This window comes from Mycothermus thermophilus (assembly GCF_041956435.1).
Source record: "Mycothermus thermophilus strain CBS 625.91 unplaced genomic scaffold VTJ04scaffold_6, whole genome shotgun sequence".
Lineage (NCBI taxonomy): Eukaryota > Fungi > Ascomycota > Sordariomycetes > Sordariales > Chaetomiaceae > Mycothermus > Mycothermus thermophilus.
In genome coordinates, this window is record NW_027191432.1 from 2820429 (window position 1) to 2836724 (window position 16296).

The following is a 16296-nucleotide window of genomic DNA, read 5'->3' on the forward strand; positions in this document are numbered from 1 at the left end:
TGTAGGACAGGAGATGGTGTCCTCGTATGGTGGACGAGATCCTACGTTGAATACGCCAGCAACTCCAGGTTGTTCTACACGGCCGCGAACCTGGAACATTGAGGAATGAAACACCATTATTCGCTGTTGACTCATGCCAGTGGTATATTATACGAAGTATCAAACATGGGAAACCAAACACGAACGATCGTACACTACCAACGAACCAACCCCGAACCAAATGCATGAGGTATACCCCTTTTCCCCATGACCGAACCAACAGCGCCGTGACGTGCAAAGAAAATGACAATGCCACCACCCATCCATCCCGGAACGCCAGTATGCCATCCATCCCGATGCTGCCGGCCTCCCAAAAGATGAAATCGGTATACTAAAGGAAAAAAGGGTCTCAACACCCGACCTGAACGAATGACGTGCACAACTCCCACTCGGTGGCGTCCACAGAAAACCCAAACAAAGCGTATCAAACCCTGGGTATCCACTTTCATCACGATTCGACACTGCGACCCCATGCTGTCCATCCGTCCCCCATCCCTCATTCATCAACCAAGGTACCTAGGTCGGTAGGGACCTATCCAACCCATCTCTGAACCATTCAATCAATCAATACACCCACACCTCTTGGTCACCGGACGCAACGGATGCGGAGGAAGAGGAGGTTCAGCCCCCGTCTAAGTCCTGACCCTCCTCGCGGCAGCCCCAGCGGCAGCCGCGCCAGGCCGGGCAGTGGAAACGCCCCTGGTCGTCGCCGAGGTACCGCGCGCCTCCCGGTCCCGTCCGCGCGCCAGATCCCCCTGGCTAGCCTTCCTCCTGAGCTCCGAGGCAGTCGTTCCCGAGGTGGCCGATCCGCCGGAAACTTTCCTCTTCAAGTCATGGTGACCGTGATTGCTGGCGGCGGATGTCCTGCCGCTGGTATTCGTCGTTGTCGTCGTAGAAGAAGAAGACCCAGTCCTCGTCCCCGCAGGGGCAGCGACGCTCTTGGCCCGAACACGGCGCTCCCTAATGCGCTCGAGCATCTCCTCGCGGGAGATTGTTGGGGTCATGGCTGGGTTGTTGGGATCAAAGGTGGGTTTATCGAGGTCGATCACCTCACTAGCGCCGTCTTCGTTGCTGTCGCCCGAGATGCGGGATGTGGGACGTGATGGAGTGCGCTGCATCTTCAGGAGGCGCTGGGCGAGTGTTGGGCCGTCCTGGGGCTCGTCTTTGAGGGGAACTTTTGTGGTGGTGGTTTTGATAGTAGTGCTACCGCTCAGGGTCGTCGCTGATGATGCCACAGTGGCCGTGGTTGTCGTCGAACTCGAGGAGCGGGACGAGGCAGACGCTGTGTCAGCTGTTGACGGGTAGAAGGAAGCTGTCGTGTGCGGACGCGGGTATGGGATACGGATGGAGGCGGAGGAGAGACCATCAGCCTCCGGGTCGGTGTGGTTGGTGGCAAAGGACGCAGCAGAGCTGCAACGCGGCGGGTGCATGGGAGTAACGTCCTCGTCGTCGGCGGCAGTAAGCGACTGGGGAAGGCGGGAAACGGACGACGCTGTCTCCTGGCCTTGGCGCGCCTCCACCACGGCGGCGGGCATGGTGGGGATGTTAAACACGGGCTCGGGATCCTGACGAACGGGTGCATCGAGTAGCGACATGAGGGAGGTGCGATCCTTCGGTGGCACAGCGAAGTCAGGAGGTTCGACAGAGGGCGTGCGCCGGTAGTGAGGGTCGCTCTCGGTTGGGGTAACGGGCGGGAGGCTGCCAGTCGGCACGGGGTCAACGGGTGAGGGAGGGATGGCTGCCATGGCGCTAGCCTCTGTCTGAGAAAGGGTCCGGTTGGTGCTGTCGGCGGGAATGTAGATGTTACTGCAACGCGGCCTGGCTCCCTTCAGCCTTTCGGTCTTGGACTGGCGAGGGGTCGGATCAGCAGAAGCTCCCGGCTCGCACGAAGGCTGGCGACCCTCCCTAAGGATCATGGAATCTCCGGCGTCCGAAATAAGCATGCTGGGCCGCTTGCGCTGACTCGAGCGGTTCGAAGAAGACTTTTGGCGATGCTTCTTGGCGGCAGCGCACATGTTGAGCTGGCACTCAGCCTGGAGGAACTCGATTTGCGCAACCGCGCGATCAGCGCGCTGCTTCTCCCACTCGTACAATGCCTCGACGTCGATATCGTTCTCTGTCGATGTGGGCTCTGACAACCGCGGGCGCTTGCGCGGTCCCTCCCAATCGTAAGAATCGAACTCGGACTGATGACGATCAATCTGGGCGCTGTTCACAGCGTCCATTTTTGCAGTCTCCATTTTGGCTGCGGCTAGGTCGTTTTCGAGGGTGGCGACCCGCATGTTCGCGCTCTGCAGGTGTTCCTGTATGGCGATGGTCTCCAGGCGAGCCTTTTCGAGCTCCTGTTCCAGCGCCGCATACTTTGCTTGCTCAGCTTCGAGCTTTGCCTCGAATTCTTGTTGCAATGCAGCGTTCTTTGCCTGCTCGGCCTCAAGCTTTGCTTCCAGTTCTCTCCTAGCTTTAAGGGAGCTTTGAAGTTCGGCCACGACCCTGTCAACCTCGCGTTGTGTCTTGAAGATTTCCTTCTGCTTCCTGCGGACCTCCTTCTGATAGGCGGTCACCTCGTTGTGTGCTTGTTCTTTGACGCCCGCGACGTGTTCCATCACTTCATCGAGCCTCTGGCTGACCCGGTTCTTCTCAGCCTGGCTTGCCTCGAGTTCTTTGCGAAGCATGCGGGCCTCATCACGGTAACGGCGCATCTCGGCCTCGGCCTGCTCGCGGGCGAGAGTGGCGCGCTTAAGGGCGGCATCCTTTTGAGCGACGTCTTGGGCCGCACGCTCCGACTGCTTGGACTGGAGCGCGAGCGCGTTGAACTGGTGAATCTTTTCGTGGACGGTGCTGTCGCGTGACGGGCTGACACAGACGTTGGCGAGACTGCGCTGGATCTGAGGGGATGAGAAGATGGAATCGCGTTGGGCATTGTGGGAAACGGGCTGAAGCGGCTGGCCGCCGCCGGCGGGGCTCGACGGAAGGGACATCGTCGAGCAGAAAGCGTGTGTTATTGAGGACTCATGCAAGATAGCGGTAGCAGTGGTTGTGGTTGTGGTGTCTCTCCAGGTGCAATGGAGTGATGGAGAGAAAAGGAGCGGTCAATGGCGCGGGGAAGATCGGAAGATCGGCACAGGTCCGACGCGGTTGACAATGTTGTTTTGGTGGCGGTGTCCCGTCGATGCTGACAATGATCGCGACGATGGAGGGCCGCGATGCTTGTGCTCGGCGTTGCTGTAGGTTTCCGGGCTGTGCTGTGGTCTGCGATCAGTTCCGTGCCGTGTTGCGGCGTCAAGGATTTGATGTGGCTCGTGAGGTGCTCAGTGTTTGATTTGCCTTGTTGGTGCGTGTATTTCCCGAGTTGACAATCAAAATGCGCGGCCCAATCAGGCGGTGCCGCACATGAAAGCAATTGACAGGGGTGTGGTTGCCAGGGGCGACCATGGCCGTTGCGGGTGGGTCTGCAGCCTCGCGTGGGTCGAGCATCGTTCGGTCTTTCTTCACCGCCCAACGGTCCAATCGGGATGCCAGGTCCCGACAGAGCTGTTCCTGCCCTGCGGTGGTGTCATCGGCGGGGAACTCAGGCGCTGTCAGCCTTGCATCCAAGTCAAGTTCCATTCCGCTATCTTATCCGGCTGAAGCCGCTTCCGAACATCTGGCAACATGGTCTGACCTCTTTTTGACGGGTCATACCACCGTGTCAGGGACAATTCTGTATAAATTCGGGTTTTCTGTGTCTCCTTGCCTGTGTGACTTACACCCAATATTTAATTAACCTCGAGGGACACGGAGGAGGTCACACCAAACAGTCCCGAGACACACATCTTACCCCACGGTGCGACATGGCCAAGGACGCTACCGCCCGCCGGCGCAAACCCGCGCCCAAAGACGATGCCTCGAGCTCCTCCGAGGACGAGATGGCGCAGTACAAGGTGTCAAAGAAGACGACCACTGCTCGGGACGAGTTCGATGATGTGCCGAACACAGCCGGATCCATCGCCCTCGACATTCTGCGCGTCTTGACCTTCCTCGTGCTCGCCTCGATGGGCCTGAGCTATCTCGTCACAAACGGCGAGTCCTTCTTCTGGGGAAATGGCAACCAGGCCAAGTACCTGCGGCCTGCTTTCTGGGCGCAGAAACTGGTGCGTTACTAAGGTCAATTCCTCTCTGTGTTGCATGCCTCTCTGCAATTGGCCTCCATTCATTAACACCCACCTGCTTAGCGTGGCCCCCTCTACCTCACCCCCGAGGAGCTGGCCCAGTACGACGGCACCGACCCCTCCAAGCCCATCTACCTGGCCATTAATGGGACCATCTACGACGTCTCGTCCAACCCGGCCACATACGGCCCTGGTGGGTCGTACCATTGGTTCGCGGGGTGTGATGCCGCGCGCGCCTACGTTACCGGCTGCTTCGCGGAGGATCGCACCCCGGACATGCGCGGCGTCGAGCAGATGTTCTTGCCGCTGGATGACCCCGTCGTTGACCGACATTGGAGCGCCGCGGAGCTGGCCGAGCTAAAGAAGAAGGAGCGGGAGGAGGCGTTGAAGAAGGTGCACGAGCATCTGGATCATTGGGTCAAGTTCTTCCGCGATAGCCCCAAGTATCCTTTTGTGGGCTATGTCAAGCGGCCGAAGGACTGGCCGGGGACGGAGCCGGTGAGGCCGTTGTGCGAGGCGGCGGCGAAGGGGAGGAAGAAGCGGACACCTCCGAAGAAGGGAGGAAACTAATAGATGTCAGGGTGAGCTTTAGGGGCTGATTGATTTGTTCTCTCAGTTACAGTATATCAGTTAAAAGGTCGGACATATGTTGGAGTTGAGACATGGTCAATATGGTCATCAGCCAGCCAAAAAATAGAGAAGCAGGTACTTGCACCACGAAGAATCGAGACCAAAGAAAAGGGACGATGGTTCACCCATAAACACACTCATCATTCATGCAGTATGCATCACACGTCCTTCGGACCAGGTACATATACAAAACCACGCCGTCGAAGAAGCCCAAAATTGTCCCCCAGAAATAAAAGGTATCTTTTCCCAACAAGAACGTCCAAATAACCATCCATTACAACCCAGCAACCAAAGAACCAAGCATTCCCGGTACTAAACCCACACCCAATCTCTCCAACTCCCCGCCTAGAAGTTCCACATCTAGAGGAGGAGCGCCGCGAAACCAGCGGCCGCCGCAAGCGCGAAGGTGGCGGGAGCAGCCAGGCCGGCGGCACCGCCAGTCTGGGTGGGGACGTTGTCGCCAGTGGTGCCCGAGGCGTCGGGAGTGCCGGCGGGGGTGCCAGAGTCGCCGCCGGCGCCGTTGTTGCCGCCAGTGCCGGTGGTGGCGCCGTCGCCGAGGGTCTGGCCGGGGTAGAGGGTCTGAGCGTTAGCGGCGAGAGACTTGTAGTTCTCGAGGGTGCGGCTGGCGTTGGCGGCACTAGAAAGCAGAACATGTTAGTCATGGGTTGAATTGTCGTGATTCCTGAAAAGGGGGAGAACTCACGGCTCGTTAATGACCATGACCATGCCGCGCTGGCAGTGCTGGCCCTGAGCGCAGTACAGCCAGATGGGGTTGGTGTTGTTGATCTGGATGGTGTAGGTGGGGATCATGCCCTGCTCGGCGCTGGCGGCGACGGGGAGGAAACCCGAGTGGAAGCCAGTGACATTGGGGTTGTGCAGGGCGATAGGCTGGCACGGCTGGTCGAAGGTGGACTGGGTCACGGTGTGGTTGCCGGCGTGGAACTGGAACTGGACGAACTCGCCTGGCTGGGGGCTAAGGCGGTCCGGCGAAAAGGTCAGGGTGCCGTTCTTGGCGACGGCGACGACCCAGGTCTTTTGGGCTGTTGGAGATGTGTCAGCCTCATGGTCTCTTGGTGTTTTCATGATATATCCGAAGGACTACTCACCAGAGGCCAGGCTAGCGAAAGCGGCCAGAGCAAGCGTGGTGAACTGCATTTTGATGGTGTGTATAGAGTGAAAGACAGGAGTCTAGCTCGTCAACGAGTGGATGGTGAAGATGCCGAAAAAGCGACTGGCGCTTGTGTGTATGCAAACAATAAAGACAGGACTAGCCTGTAGTCGAAGATTAAGAACGAAAGTTGGAAAAGAGGAAAAGAAACGACGGCGACGAGGAGACTCCGAACTGAAGACTGGCTTGGTGAGAAGAAGAGACAAGAGCAAGACTGACGGGAACGGGACGGCATGAATTATAAACTTGTTCCCGGCGGCCGGCGCCAGACTGATCGTCCCAAGTTGCGTGGCCAAGGTGGTGGTGAGACGGGGGTCCGAAAGGGGTGCATCATGGCAGGGACCGGGGTCGGCTTGGGAAGTTTTGAAACATCGCCATGTTTGGGCCCAGTCACCGAGCGCCTAGCACCGCGAGTGCAGCCATGACCCCAGAAAATGTTACTTCAATCCGACGAAGCGCAGAATGGGTTGCACTGAGCTCCCCTGCTAGGCTCAGAACATGATTGTCCAGGACCGTGATAATTGGCAGGATGTTGCAGTCAAGGCGCCTCGTGAATCGAGCTGTTCTTGGGTACAGTTGAGCTGAGAGATCTTGATGTTGGCCAGTTCCGTGCGTTTCAACTCAACGCCGTCAAGAATGCAGGTACGGAGTACAGCACACTAACGAGACCTCAGCCTTGCTGTATTCATTAGCCGCTACGTCTCTGGTTTTGGCGTCATCCTGCAGGGCCGTGCTGCAGAAACTCGGTCGGAAAAATAACCTTAACCCCAGAGTCGCCGCCTTCTCCACGGCATAAGCGGTTGAGAGAGGTGTCAAAAATAGGTCAGCTATGTAAAAAGTATGTATCCCGATGGCCAACATACCGGCCATCAAGCATGTCTCTTCCAATCTCTTGATTTTACCTCCAAAGTCATTCATCCGCCCTCCAGTCATTGTTAGCCACGCTCAACGCCCTGGCGCCGGCCAGCCTGGAGGCCTGGAAAAGGCGTTTCACCTGCGGCACCTCGCAGGAGCCTTGTTACCATGTGAGCACCCAAGCCCGGAGAATGCTGGAGCCGAAATAAGGTTTGGGGCTTTTAGCCAGGGGGACAAGCTAACCTTGCCTGCAGCAATGTTGAGGAGGTGACTTTTCCTGTTTTTGTCCAGCCGAGAGCTCTTGGCACATGTTTCCACGCTGCAAAGTCAGGGGTATCAGCGGTGCGCTCAGTCTCTGCCACAAGCTCTGACACACTTGCGACGTCTTGGGGTTTCAGACCCGCCACCGGGCGTTCGGCTGCTTTCGCCCATGGAGGGCCATCCAGCGCCGGGACATGGAAACAGGCCTTCTCGGATCGGATATTATGGAGCCGATACGGAGTACTGTCTTCAAGTTACTACGTACTAACTAACCAGACACAACACAATAAGGCCGAGAAAACCAAGTCAGCAAGCGCTGTGGTTACTTTTGCTGTTCCATCCGCGGAGCTGAGGACCTGAGTCGGACTCGGGCCGCAGCAAGATTCACTGTATCGCAGCACTATTTTGATCTCACTATACTTGGTCGTGCTGTGAAGTAGGATACGGATGCGTCGTCCTATCAGCCACGTCAGGACGGTTCAACTGAACTCCTATTCCTCCTAATGTCCCACCGCATGTTAAGCGCTCGCAGCCGTTTGATAGGGGAGAGTTATTCCGAGAAGGCCAACCCCAGTGTTAGCTTGATCTCCCGGACACCGTGGAATCCTTCCAAGTGGGAGCATCACTAGCTTTAACACCGACTCTGGAAGTGCATCCATCCCGATCCACACGAGCCATCCAGCGATCTATCAACATTGGATGACATGTCTTTGTTTGCTTGCCCTGCTCATCCCAGACTCGAAAACCCATGCCTGGCCGGCTTCTAGAACCCCGGAGGGTGGGTGCCAAGCAAACAGACTGAACAGCATTGTTTCGTTCGTCCAGTGTGTCATCGGATCTGCGGCGCATCCGAACACATCACCCAGCCAGGTGATGGACGGATGTGAGCGGTGATGGCGACTAGCGCCGGCCTTCTTGTCCGCCTTGCATACGGGTACGTATCCATAAGTGGCAGCAACCATGCTGCGGGATGACGATGTGTGTCTTGTTGTTTCCGACGCCGCCATGTTCAGACCGAGTCCAAACTTGGAGCATCAGGACTGTGCTGCCCGAGAAGTCTGCTTGACGGGATACCAGACCCAGCTACATCGGGGGGAGGGGATGTAGATCGAGTTCCTGAGGGCATATCGTAGCGATGACGGACGCATATGGTCGCGGTTCCTCAACCGCGAGATCGTAATTGTAGAGACTCCTCTGGCAGTTCACAAGTCCATCAACAGCTGCGGGGCAATCTTTTCCAGATCCTCAACCTAACCAGACCAAAGCACACGCTGTTAGCACTCCATCGTCCAAGGACTGCGGAATCAGAGATGGGAAGGCAAAACATACCTCTAGGAACCCCCTCCCCCTCTCCACCGCCGCCCTTGCAATGGCCTCTCTCACAAACACATCCACATACCGCGCCACAGCCTTGTCTGCCTCGCGCGTGATACGCGTGCCCTCGCGCTCAAAGCAAGTGTGCAGGATGCGCGTAAGCAGCTCTGGCGGTATCTTTTCCCTCCTATCGTCCTCTTCTTCCTCTTCCTCTTCTTCGGCCTCGTCTACCTCCTCTTCGACATCTTGCTCTTCGACCTCGGCCTCCTCCTGTTCCTCCTCTTCATCTTCCGGTTGTGTTCTCCTGAACCCTCCCCGAGTGTAGTCATCGATGGTGCGTTTGCGGGAACCAGAGTTCGTGCTTGTTGTACCTGTGCCTCGTGGTTTTGAGGCGGACGTGGTTGACCGGCCGGTGTTCGAGGCAGATGACTTGGAGGAAGTGGTCGCAGCCTTACTGCGGCCGGTGCCTGTACCGGATGCTTTCGGGGGCATGTTGGTGTTGTCAATCCGACCGCAGAGCAGAAAATGCAGAGGGTTCCTGAGCGTAGGTGAGAAACGCTGCTTTGGTCACAAGGTTCTTGGTGTTCGAGCCCAGGTCGCGAAATCGTGTTGTATCAGAAAACGCGACGCACGCACGGTACGGAGTACCGTAATTACGTAAGTTCCAACAGCGGGGCAGGTCATCGGTTCAACCTCCAAATTCCACAGCACGGCGAGTAAGATCAATTCGAGGTGTCAACACCAACAATTGCCAATCACAAACCGTTCCATTGACCAGAATTCACGGAATCTATGGGCACATGCAACAAAGGAAACACTGACGCGACGCAACGGCGACCCCAGGAAACATGGTAGCAAGGAATACACCGGGAATGGCTCAGAGTATAAATTACAGCGGGTGACCGGCCCATCCGCGTCCCAGAAGAAAAACGCCAGATATGACCCATTTTTTATCCCCCGCGGTACCCAACGTCCAGAAGCATCTGCTGCCGGCCACGAAGGATCTCCCTCTCCCAGCTCTCCACGTCCCCTAGACTCCCCTCCTGACGGAACATCCCCTATAAACCACCGTCCCCTCCGTCAACGAGAACGGCGTTATCACAGTTGCAGCTGAGCAGGCAATTTAGCCAGAGCCGCCCTTGAAGGCCTTGCCGAAGAGAAGGATCTGGAGCTGGTCGTAGATCGAGAGCACACCAGCACCAGCAACACCACGCAGGATGTTGGCACCAGCACCCTTGAAGAGAGACTTGACACCCTCCTTCTTGACGATCTGAGAGAAGGCATCGAACGAGCTCTTGTACTTGACGGCCTCACCCGAGGTCATCATCATGCGACGACGGACGGTGTCAAGAGGGTACGAGGCGATACCGGCACCGGTGGTGACGCACCAGCCGAGCAGGAAGGAGGCAAGGAAGTTGTTCTGGAGGGAGCCGACAAGGACGACGGGCTTGATCGAGTCGTACATGCCGAAATAGAGACCACGGTAGACGACGATACCGGCGACCGAGGGGCCGAAGCCACGGTACAGACCGACAATGCCGTCAGAGGCAATGGTCTTGCGGTAGACGTCGATCAGGCCGTTGAACTGGCGGGCACCACCGCTCTTGGCCGACTTGGCGTCGTTGGCGAGACGGGTACGGGCGTAGTCGAGGGAGTAGACGAAGAGGAGGGAGGTAGCACCAGCAGCCTGGAGAATCAAGTTAGTTGCCGCTCCATTGCGTCGGTAAGCCGCGTCTGCAAGAACAAATGACTTACACCACCCGAGGCCAGGTTACCGGCCATCCACTTCCAGTAGCCGTCCTTGTCCTTCTTGTAGCCGAACATGGCCTTGAACTTGTCACGGAAGGCGAAGTTCAGGGCCTGGGTAGGGAAGTAACGGATGACGTTGGCCGTGTTACCACGCCACAGGGACATGAGACCCTCATCGGCGGTGGTGCGGCGGAAGCAGTCAATAATGCCATTGTAGCGGCGGTCGAGGCGGCCAGCCTTGATCATCTCATCCTGTGTGGTCGTTAGCGCCAAGTTCGGTCGACCAGGGTTTTGGGCCCGATTGCCGCATGCACGTGACGCGGGGACTAGTCCCCGCGCTACTACGACGACCCAGATCCCGAACGTGGGGGAAACCCGATGTAACGACAAAAACGTACCTGGTTTTGGATGAGGAGCTTGATGCGCTCAATGGGGGCAGCAGCGGTCTTCGAGACGGCGGCGGAAACACCACCCACTATAGACACAGGTCAGCGAACCGATTTTGCTGTGTTGGGTGCCAACTGCGGGACAGCTTGGCATGCTCCCTCGCCTGGCACTCTGATGCCGTGGGGAGATGATAAGGATCTAACGTACTCAGGAAGTCCACCACGAAGGGCTAGATGATATCTATGTTAGCTCTGGCTTTCGTCAGGTTCTTTGCCGATGGCCAATCCCCCGCTACCCGGCTGACCGACCAACCATCTCACCCCGCTCAGACACCGAACCGACCAGCCGGTGACCGCAGAATCTCAACGACATCCGCGAAGGAGGTCAATTGGCGATTGCGACCACGACGGTGAGGTGTGAGGGAGGCGAGAGGCGGTGATGTGCAATGGGAGCGAGCGATTTTCCAAAGGCGGTGGAAGTCAGAATTGTTGGTTTCACTCACCGGCATGCCCAGGATGGTCTGGTCCTGCTTCTTCGACATCTTGATTGACTACGCAGAGGACAAGTCCGCGAGGAAGGAAGAAAAGAACGGAGTGGAGAGGAGAAAGTCCAAACTCTGCTGGGTGCGAGAGGAGGACGAAGTGCAGGATGTCGCGCGAAAATAAATTCTGCGAACCTGGCTGAGATTTGGGGAAGAGGGAAAAAAATTCGCAGCGATCCGGAAAGGCCCAGCTTTTGAGGTGCGAGTCTTTCCGGTCCCCTGTCGCGCTAAGCCCGTGCACGGGCCAATTGCAGCCCTGAACGGCGAAACCGCAAACTTTCGCGGCAACAACGGGGCAGCGGGGCAGCGGCAGGACAGCGATGATGCCTTACGGTCAAGACTGTGTGTTTCGGGTTGGAGAGGGTTGATCAGGGTTGGGTATGGTATTTTAGAGATCGACCTCGCAAAGCCGGGAAAGCCCGAAAGGCACATCCGTGTCAAGGGAGCAAGGGAAGCAATTCGCATTGCCGAGTCTGCAAGTCTCCATCCTCGCCGGCATCCCAATGGGGTTTTTTCAATACGTAGCAAAATCTCTCATCTACCTCCATTGGGGCATTCTGACGCGGTGAGCGGCCTGTCTATTCGGTGTGTCGGTATACTTATTCCTCTTGCTGTTAAGCTGCCTCCTTCCAACCTCCCCGTCTGTCTCCCCTGATGTGAAATGTTTCCTTATCGGTGAAGTCAGCCTCGGATCGGATGTGGGAGCCGGCTGAAGGGTTCCATGACCATGGCAGGCACGACCAAGAAGAAATCTTCCGAGGGTTATCCACGGCCTTGCTATCTCGAAGAGATCCACCTCGTGGAAAACTTTTGGCTCCTCAAGATCGAGAAATTGTTAGAGACTGCTCCACCCAATTCCAAAGTCCCGTTTGGTCCTGATCAAAAAGTCTTGATCGGGTCCTTCGTAGACTCGGCTCTAGCGGCAGTGGCCAAAAGAAATGTTCACCAGGGGCAGAGGGGCATGTGGCGATCTGTCAGAGCACGGCGCAACTATGGAGCACTGGAGAATCGGAAACGGCGATGCAGAGGCGCCTTGTTCCAGTGTTTTTGGGCCTGTGGCGGTGTGCTGTGCTTGCGACGCTTCAGGACGTGTAATTGCTGCCCTGTTGTAACCTTCCCCTCCCTGACGTGCAGTTGGGTTGGCAGCTACCTGAGAAGGACTTGAGGTGGTCTTCTCTGTCAGACCAGGACCTGAGCTCTTTAGAACACCATAGATACCACTACTTGCCAAACCAGAATCGTCCGAAGGACAAGCGACACGCACCTCACCTTCAATACCGTGAAAGATGAGGTGTCTCCTTCAGGTAAGGTAAGGTACCAGGCAGACACTAGTTTACCTGGCAAGACAAGATCACGCTCTGGTTTAGTCCCTGAGACCTCTCTCATGACCTCAGGATAAAACGGCGACAGAGCCAACCATTCCCGGTGCCTGGAAAGTGAGGAGGTTCTTCCTGGCATGGCATTGATAAACCACATTTGACTAGGTGTCAATCACTCGCAAAGACACAGTTCCTTCGTTGACGGGTATCAATTCATGACTCTGATGTTCCCGCCTGTTCCTCTGGAGGGGAACTCCCCAACCGGTGTCCAGGCTCTCACGGCATCCAGAACGACCTTCACGGCCGCCTGTAACGAAGACTCGAGGTCCGACCCTGGCAGGGCAAGGGCGCGGCGTGTTCCTGTATCTGATGCAATTCCAGTCTAAGGGTCTGGAGCACTTCCGATCCCTAATGCTACACCACCGACCGACCTGCCCAAGCATTCCCAATCCCAGAGATTTTCGCGCCGTGCCGAAGAACCGAAACCCCAAGCAAACCGCCGTGAACAAATTCGCATCGCATTTCCCCCGGCCAGGGCCGCCAACGTCGATTGTGCGGCGAGGTGGTGTTTTTTGTTGTTTACTCGGCAGCACCAACGGCGCGAGCTGTAGACAAAGGGTTAACGCTCCAGTCCTTAGAAGCCACCCCGAGAAGGCACTTGACGTACTGTAGATCTTCATCTTGCTGTGCCCAACAACCAGCTTGATCAGCCCCTTCTCCTCCAGGTCCTTCAGGCACTGCCGGGCGAGCGAGCCGTTGATCTTGAGCCTGTCGACGAGGGTCGCGACGGTGACGAGGCGGTAGGACTGGACATCCTTGTAGAGCTTGTCGGAAGTGGCCTTGTCAAGGATGACGGCGTGCTGGGCCTTGTCCTTGACTGTCGGATGGGAATGGCGTCAGTGGTGTGCTCGAAATGGATGCCAATTCGAATGGCTGCATCACGACAGAAAGTACTTACCCTTGCCCTTGGACCACTTCTTCTTCTGCTTCTTCGCACCAGCAGCCGCGGGAGCCATTTTGAATTATCTGTTTGGCGGTTGGATGAAGGTTGGAGTCAAACTTCGGCCTCGAACGCGGGGAGGATTTTCTGGCGGAGATGGACACAGGGCAAGCGACGACTTCCAAAGTCCAATGATTGAGCTGAGCTTTGGCTTAGGTTAAACGAGCCCTAATTGGATGGGGCGCTGTGAGTGGCTGAAGGAACGCCCAGATCAATTTGGGCGGGGCCACCAAAAAAATCCACGACCACTCCAACCGGCTGCAGCAAGATCGAACCCTCTCAAAGTTGTCGTCGGTCCCCCTTCACGCCAAAACCTCAATTCAACCCACCACCACCTTCAGCCTCCGCAGTCAGTCGGCCACCGCAATCATGTCTGAAGGCGAAGTCGAAGTGGGCAACACCGCCGCCTACGAGGTCCTCCCCAAGGAGGTTCTCGCCGAGGTTGGCAGCGTCAAGCTCTTCAGTACGTTCGACCCGGTGCACCCCCGAAAAAAATAGCCACATCGACAACTCGATCAATGACCGTAAATTCGAACTCGACGCTGACTCTTATTCACCGCAGACCGCTGGAGCTACGAGGATGTCGAGATTCGGGATATCTCCCTGACGTAAGACGCCATTCCGACCTGCGATCGATGGGCCTCGAAATTATCTACAACTTCGGGGAATGCTGGGGCCAGCCGGAGAACATGGACGGCTAACTTGGGCTTTCTTGCAGCGACTACATTCAGATCCGTTCCCCCGTCTACATCCCTCACTCTGCCGGTCGTTATGCTGCCAAGCGCTTCCGCAAGGCCAACTGCCCCATCATTGAGCGTCTCACCAACTCGCTCATGATGCACGGCCGCAACAACGGCAAGAAGATGATGGCTGTTCGCATTGTTGCGCACGCCTTCGAGATCGTAAGCGACAGGAGACGTTTGGAAGGATAAAGACAGGACTTGGTGATTCTAACATGGTTCACAGATCCACCTCATGACCGACCAGAACCCCATCCAGGTCGCTGTCGACGCCATCGTCAACTGCGGCCCCCGCGAAGACAGCACCCGCATCGGCTCGGCCGGTACCGTCCGGCGGCAGGCCGTCGACGTGTCGCCGCTGCGCCGCGTCAACCAGGCCATTGCCCTGCTCACCACCGGTGCCCGCGAGGCCTCGTTCCGCAACGTCAAGTCGATCGCTGAGTGCCTGGCTGAGGAGCTGATCAACGCCGCCAAGGGCAGCAGCAACTCGTATGCCATCAAGAAGAAGGATGAGCTGGAGCGTGTGGCCAAGAGCAACCGGTAAATGGCTACATGGTGGGAGGAAACAGGGAGATACCTTTCGGCCCGGGACGGAACGGAAATTCTACTACGGCTTGTTTTACAAGGGCTGCTTTTGCGCGCGTTACGGTCTTGGGGGCTGGGGATGCATGGCATTCTTGTCAAACAGGCACAAATAAGGCTCTCGTGATAGGGAGCACCAACGGTGATTACGGACAAGAACGGGCAGTTCGGTTCATTGCATCAGAGTGTGGTGTGTTTCTGTGTTCTTGTGATAGGTCTATTGATGTTGTGCTGCTCCCGGTGAAAAAAAAGCTGCTCAGTTCACCAGCATCGTCGTCTGCTGGCTATAGCAACCCATGAGAACTCCAGCGATGCACCCGCAAGCATTACCATTACACCATGCTTTCCTCCGCCGTGCTACTGGTTTCTAAACCCTCCAACTAATATGCATGCACCACGAGCCGCTTTGGGATGAAACCCTTCTCCAAGACTCCTTCAGAATTGTACAACCCACTCCTGGTTTTCCGCGCTCAAATTTCAGGCTGTTCCGGGATCACATCCACTCTCAAAAACATGCCCACATGCCAGATCCCTTCCTCCTTCCACCTGCCCATTTTCTCATCCACCTTGAACCCACACTTCTCATACACTTTCACCGCCGACTCTTGGGCATGGCAGCAAAACAGTCCGTTCCAGATCGGAGGCAGGGACGCTGCCGTCCCCGTCGTCGCCGGATCCTCCATACCCAGCCGCTCAAATCCGGTGTCTCGCGGGGACGGGTTGAAGTAGGTCGGGTGCCGCCGCATCCAGTCAATAGCTGTGCGGATGAGCTGGCCCGCGATCCCCCGTCCCCGGAACTCGCGCAAGACGGCTAGGCGACCGAGCTTGACGTAGGGCTCGATCCCGTCGTGGTAGGTAGTGGGACGGTCCGGGACAAAGGCAGGTGTCTGCTCGGTCGTTTTCCCGTCAGCTGTAGTTTGGCCGGAGGTACCGTTTCCGTTTCCATTGGCAGCAGCGCCGTCTTGCTCGCTGTTGACGAGTACTCCGTCCCAATACTCCCCGCCCGGCTTCGGATGAGGCGGGTGCGGGAACGGCACCAGCCTCAGAGTTCCGATGGGCACCGAGCGGGTCTCGCTCTGGCGGGGGCGCAGGACCCGGCCCGTCTCGGGATCCGTGACCGCCGGGGAAATGGTCTGATTCACCGAGGCGTAAATGACCCAGTGGGCGGACCGGGGGTCGTCGTCGTCGAACTCATTCTCCTGCGGAACTCCCTGCTCTTTGACAAACACCTCGGTTCGCACCGTCATGGCGTCAAAGAAGGTGCGCGGGATGGCGGAGGGGTTGGGCTGCTCGGACGCTGGGAGGGATTTGTCCCAGTTGAGCGTGGTGGGCTCAAGCAGAGCTATGAAGGGCGTGCCAGACGAGGTGGAAGACATTTCTTCGACTTTTTATGACGTCTTGGAAAGACGACGGGGTTTTGTGTGCTGCTTGAGGAGCCTAGCTTGGGAAAACCGGGGTGAGAAGGTTTGGATGTTTGAGGGTTGCCCTGGAGATTCCGTCTACCGTGGTTGTCTTGACGAGAGGTGACCAGGGTCGATGGCCACGAACTGGAGGACGAAGTTA

General features: G+C 57.1%; 11 protein-coding genes across 11 annotated transcripts; 4 read left to right on the forward strand and 7 right to left on the reverse strand.

Moving 5' to 3' along the window:
- Positions 1 to 671: 671 nt before the first annotated feature.
- VTJ04DRAFT_9434 (uncharacterized protein) lies at positions 672 to 3017 on the reverse strand (the record flags this gene model as incomplete). The annotated part of the gene is made up of 1 exon (XM_069367981.1): positions 672 to 3017. The coding sequence occupies one exon, from the start codon at positions 3015 to 3017 to the stop codon at positions 672 to 674; it is 2346 nt and encodes a 781-aa protein (XP_069216255.1).
- Positions 3018 to 3869: 852 nt separating this feature from the next.
- Positions 3870 to 4757, forward strand: VTJ04DRAFT_9435 (uncharacterized protein; the record flags this gene model as incomplete). Its single annotated transcript, XM_069367982.1, has 2 exons — positions 3870 to 4169; positions 4251 to 4757. 2 exons carry the CDS (start codon positions 3870 to 3872, stop codon positions 4755 to 4757), a joined length of 807 nt encoding a protein of 268 aa, XP_069216256.1.
- A 92-nt stretch (positions 4758 to 4849) lies between these two features.
- On the forward strand, positions 4850 to 5133 carry VTJ04DRAFT_9436 (uncharacterized protein; the record flags this gene model as incomplete). Its single annotated transcript, XM_069367983.1, has 2 exons — positions 4850 to 4892; positions 4970 to 5133. 2 exons carry the CDS (start codon positions 4850 to 4852, stop codon positions 5131 to 5133), a joined length of 207 nt encoding a protein of 68 aa, XP_069216257.1.
- Positions 5134 to 5177: 44 nt separating this feature from the next.
- VTJ04DRAFT_9437 (uncharacterized protein) lies at positions 5178 to 5972 on the reverse strand (the record flags this gene model as incomplete). Its single annotated transcript, XM_069367984.1, has 3 exons — positions 5178 to 5454; positions 5521 to 5857; positions 5924 to 5972. 3 exons carry the CDS (start codon positions 5970 to 5972, stop codon positions 5178 to 5180), a joined length of 663 nt encoding a protein of 220 aa, XP_069216258.1.
- A 33-nt stretch (positions 5973 to 6005) lies between these two features.
- VTJ04DRAFT_9438 (uncharacterized protein) lies at positions 6006 to 6316 on the reverse strand (the record flags this gene model as incomplete). Its single annotated transcript, XM_069367985.1, has 2 exons — positions 6006 to 6166; positions 6232 to 6316. The coding sequence occupies 2 exons, from the start codon at positions 6314 to 6316 to the stop codon at positions 6006 to 6008; spliced, it is 246 nt and encodes an 81-aa protein (XP_069216259.1).
- A 1987-nt stretch (positions 6317 to 8303) lies between these two features.
- On the reverse strand, positions 8304 to 8907 carry VTJ04DRAFT_9439 (uncharacterized protein; the record flags this gene model as incomplete). The annotated part of the gene is made up of 2 exons (XM_069367986.1): positions 8304 to 8351; positions 8431 to 8907. 2 exons carry the CDS (start codon positions 8905 to 8907, stop codon positions 8304 to 8306), a joined length of 525 nt encoding a protein of 174 aa, XP_069216260.1.
- A 33-nt stretch (positions 8908 to 8940) lies between these two features.
- Positions 8941 to 9529, forward strand: VTJ04DRAFT_9440 (uncharacterized protein; the record flags this gene model as incomplete). The annotated part of the gene is made up of 2 exons (XM_069367988.1): positions 8941 to 8959; positions 9087 to 9529. The coding sequence occupies 2 exons, from the start codon at positions 8941 to 8943 to the stop codon at positions 9527 to 9529; spliced, it is 462 nt and encodes a 153-aa protein (XP_069216261.1).
- A 9-nt stretch (positions 9530 to 9538) lies between these two features.
- Positions 9539 to 11092, reverse strand: VTJ04DRAFT_9441 (uncharacterized protein; the record flags this gene model as incomplete). Its single annotated transcript, XM_069367989.1, has 5 exons — positions 9539 to 10102; positions 10171 to 10416; positions 10563 to 10639; positions 10759 to 10780; positions 11054 to 11092. 5 exons carry the CDS (start codon positions 11090 to 11092, stop codon positions 9539 to 9541), a joined length of 948 nt encoding a protein of 315 aa, XP_069216262.1.
- Positions 11093 to 12990: 1898 nt separating this feature from the next.
- Positions 12991 to 13427, reverse strand: VTJ04DRAFT_9442 (40S ribosomal protein eS25; the record flags this gene model as incomplete). The annotated part of the gene is made up of 3 exons (XM_069367990.1): positions 12991 to 13016; positions 13079 to 13288; positions 13370 to 13427. The coding sequence occupies 3 exons, from the start codon at positions 13425 to 13427 to the stop codon at positions 12991 to 12993; spliced, it is 294 nt and encodes a 97-aa protein (XP_069216263.1).
- A 353-nt stretch (positions 13428 to 13780) lies between these two features.
- Positions 13781 to 14695, forward strand: VTJ04DRAFT_9443 (40S ribosomal protein uS7; the record flags this gene model as incomplete). Its single annotated transcript, XM_069367991.1, has 4 exons — positions 13781 to 13874; positions 13974 to 14019; positions 14130 to 14313; positions 14378 to 14695. 4 exons carry the CDS (start codon positions 13781 to 13783, stop codon positions 14693 to 14695), a joined length of 642 nt encoding a protein of 213 aa, XP_069216264.1.
- Positions 14696 to 15203: 508 nt separating this feature from the next.
- VTJ04DRAFT_9444 (uncharacterized protein) lies at positions 15204 to 16109 on the reverse strand (the record flags this gene model as incomplete). The annotated part of the gene is made up of 1 exon (XM_069367992.1): positions 15204 to 16109. The coding sequence occupies one exon, from the start codon at positions 16107 to 16109 to the stop codon at positions 15204 to 15206; it is 906 nt and encodes a 301-aa protein (XP_069216265.1).
- Between the last annotated feature and the right edge of the window lie 187 nt (positions 16110 to 16296).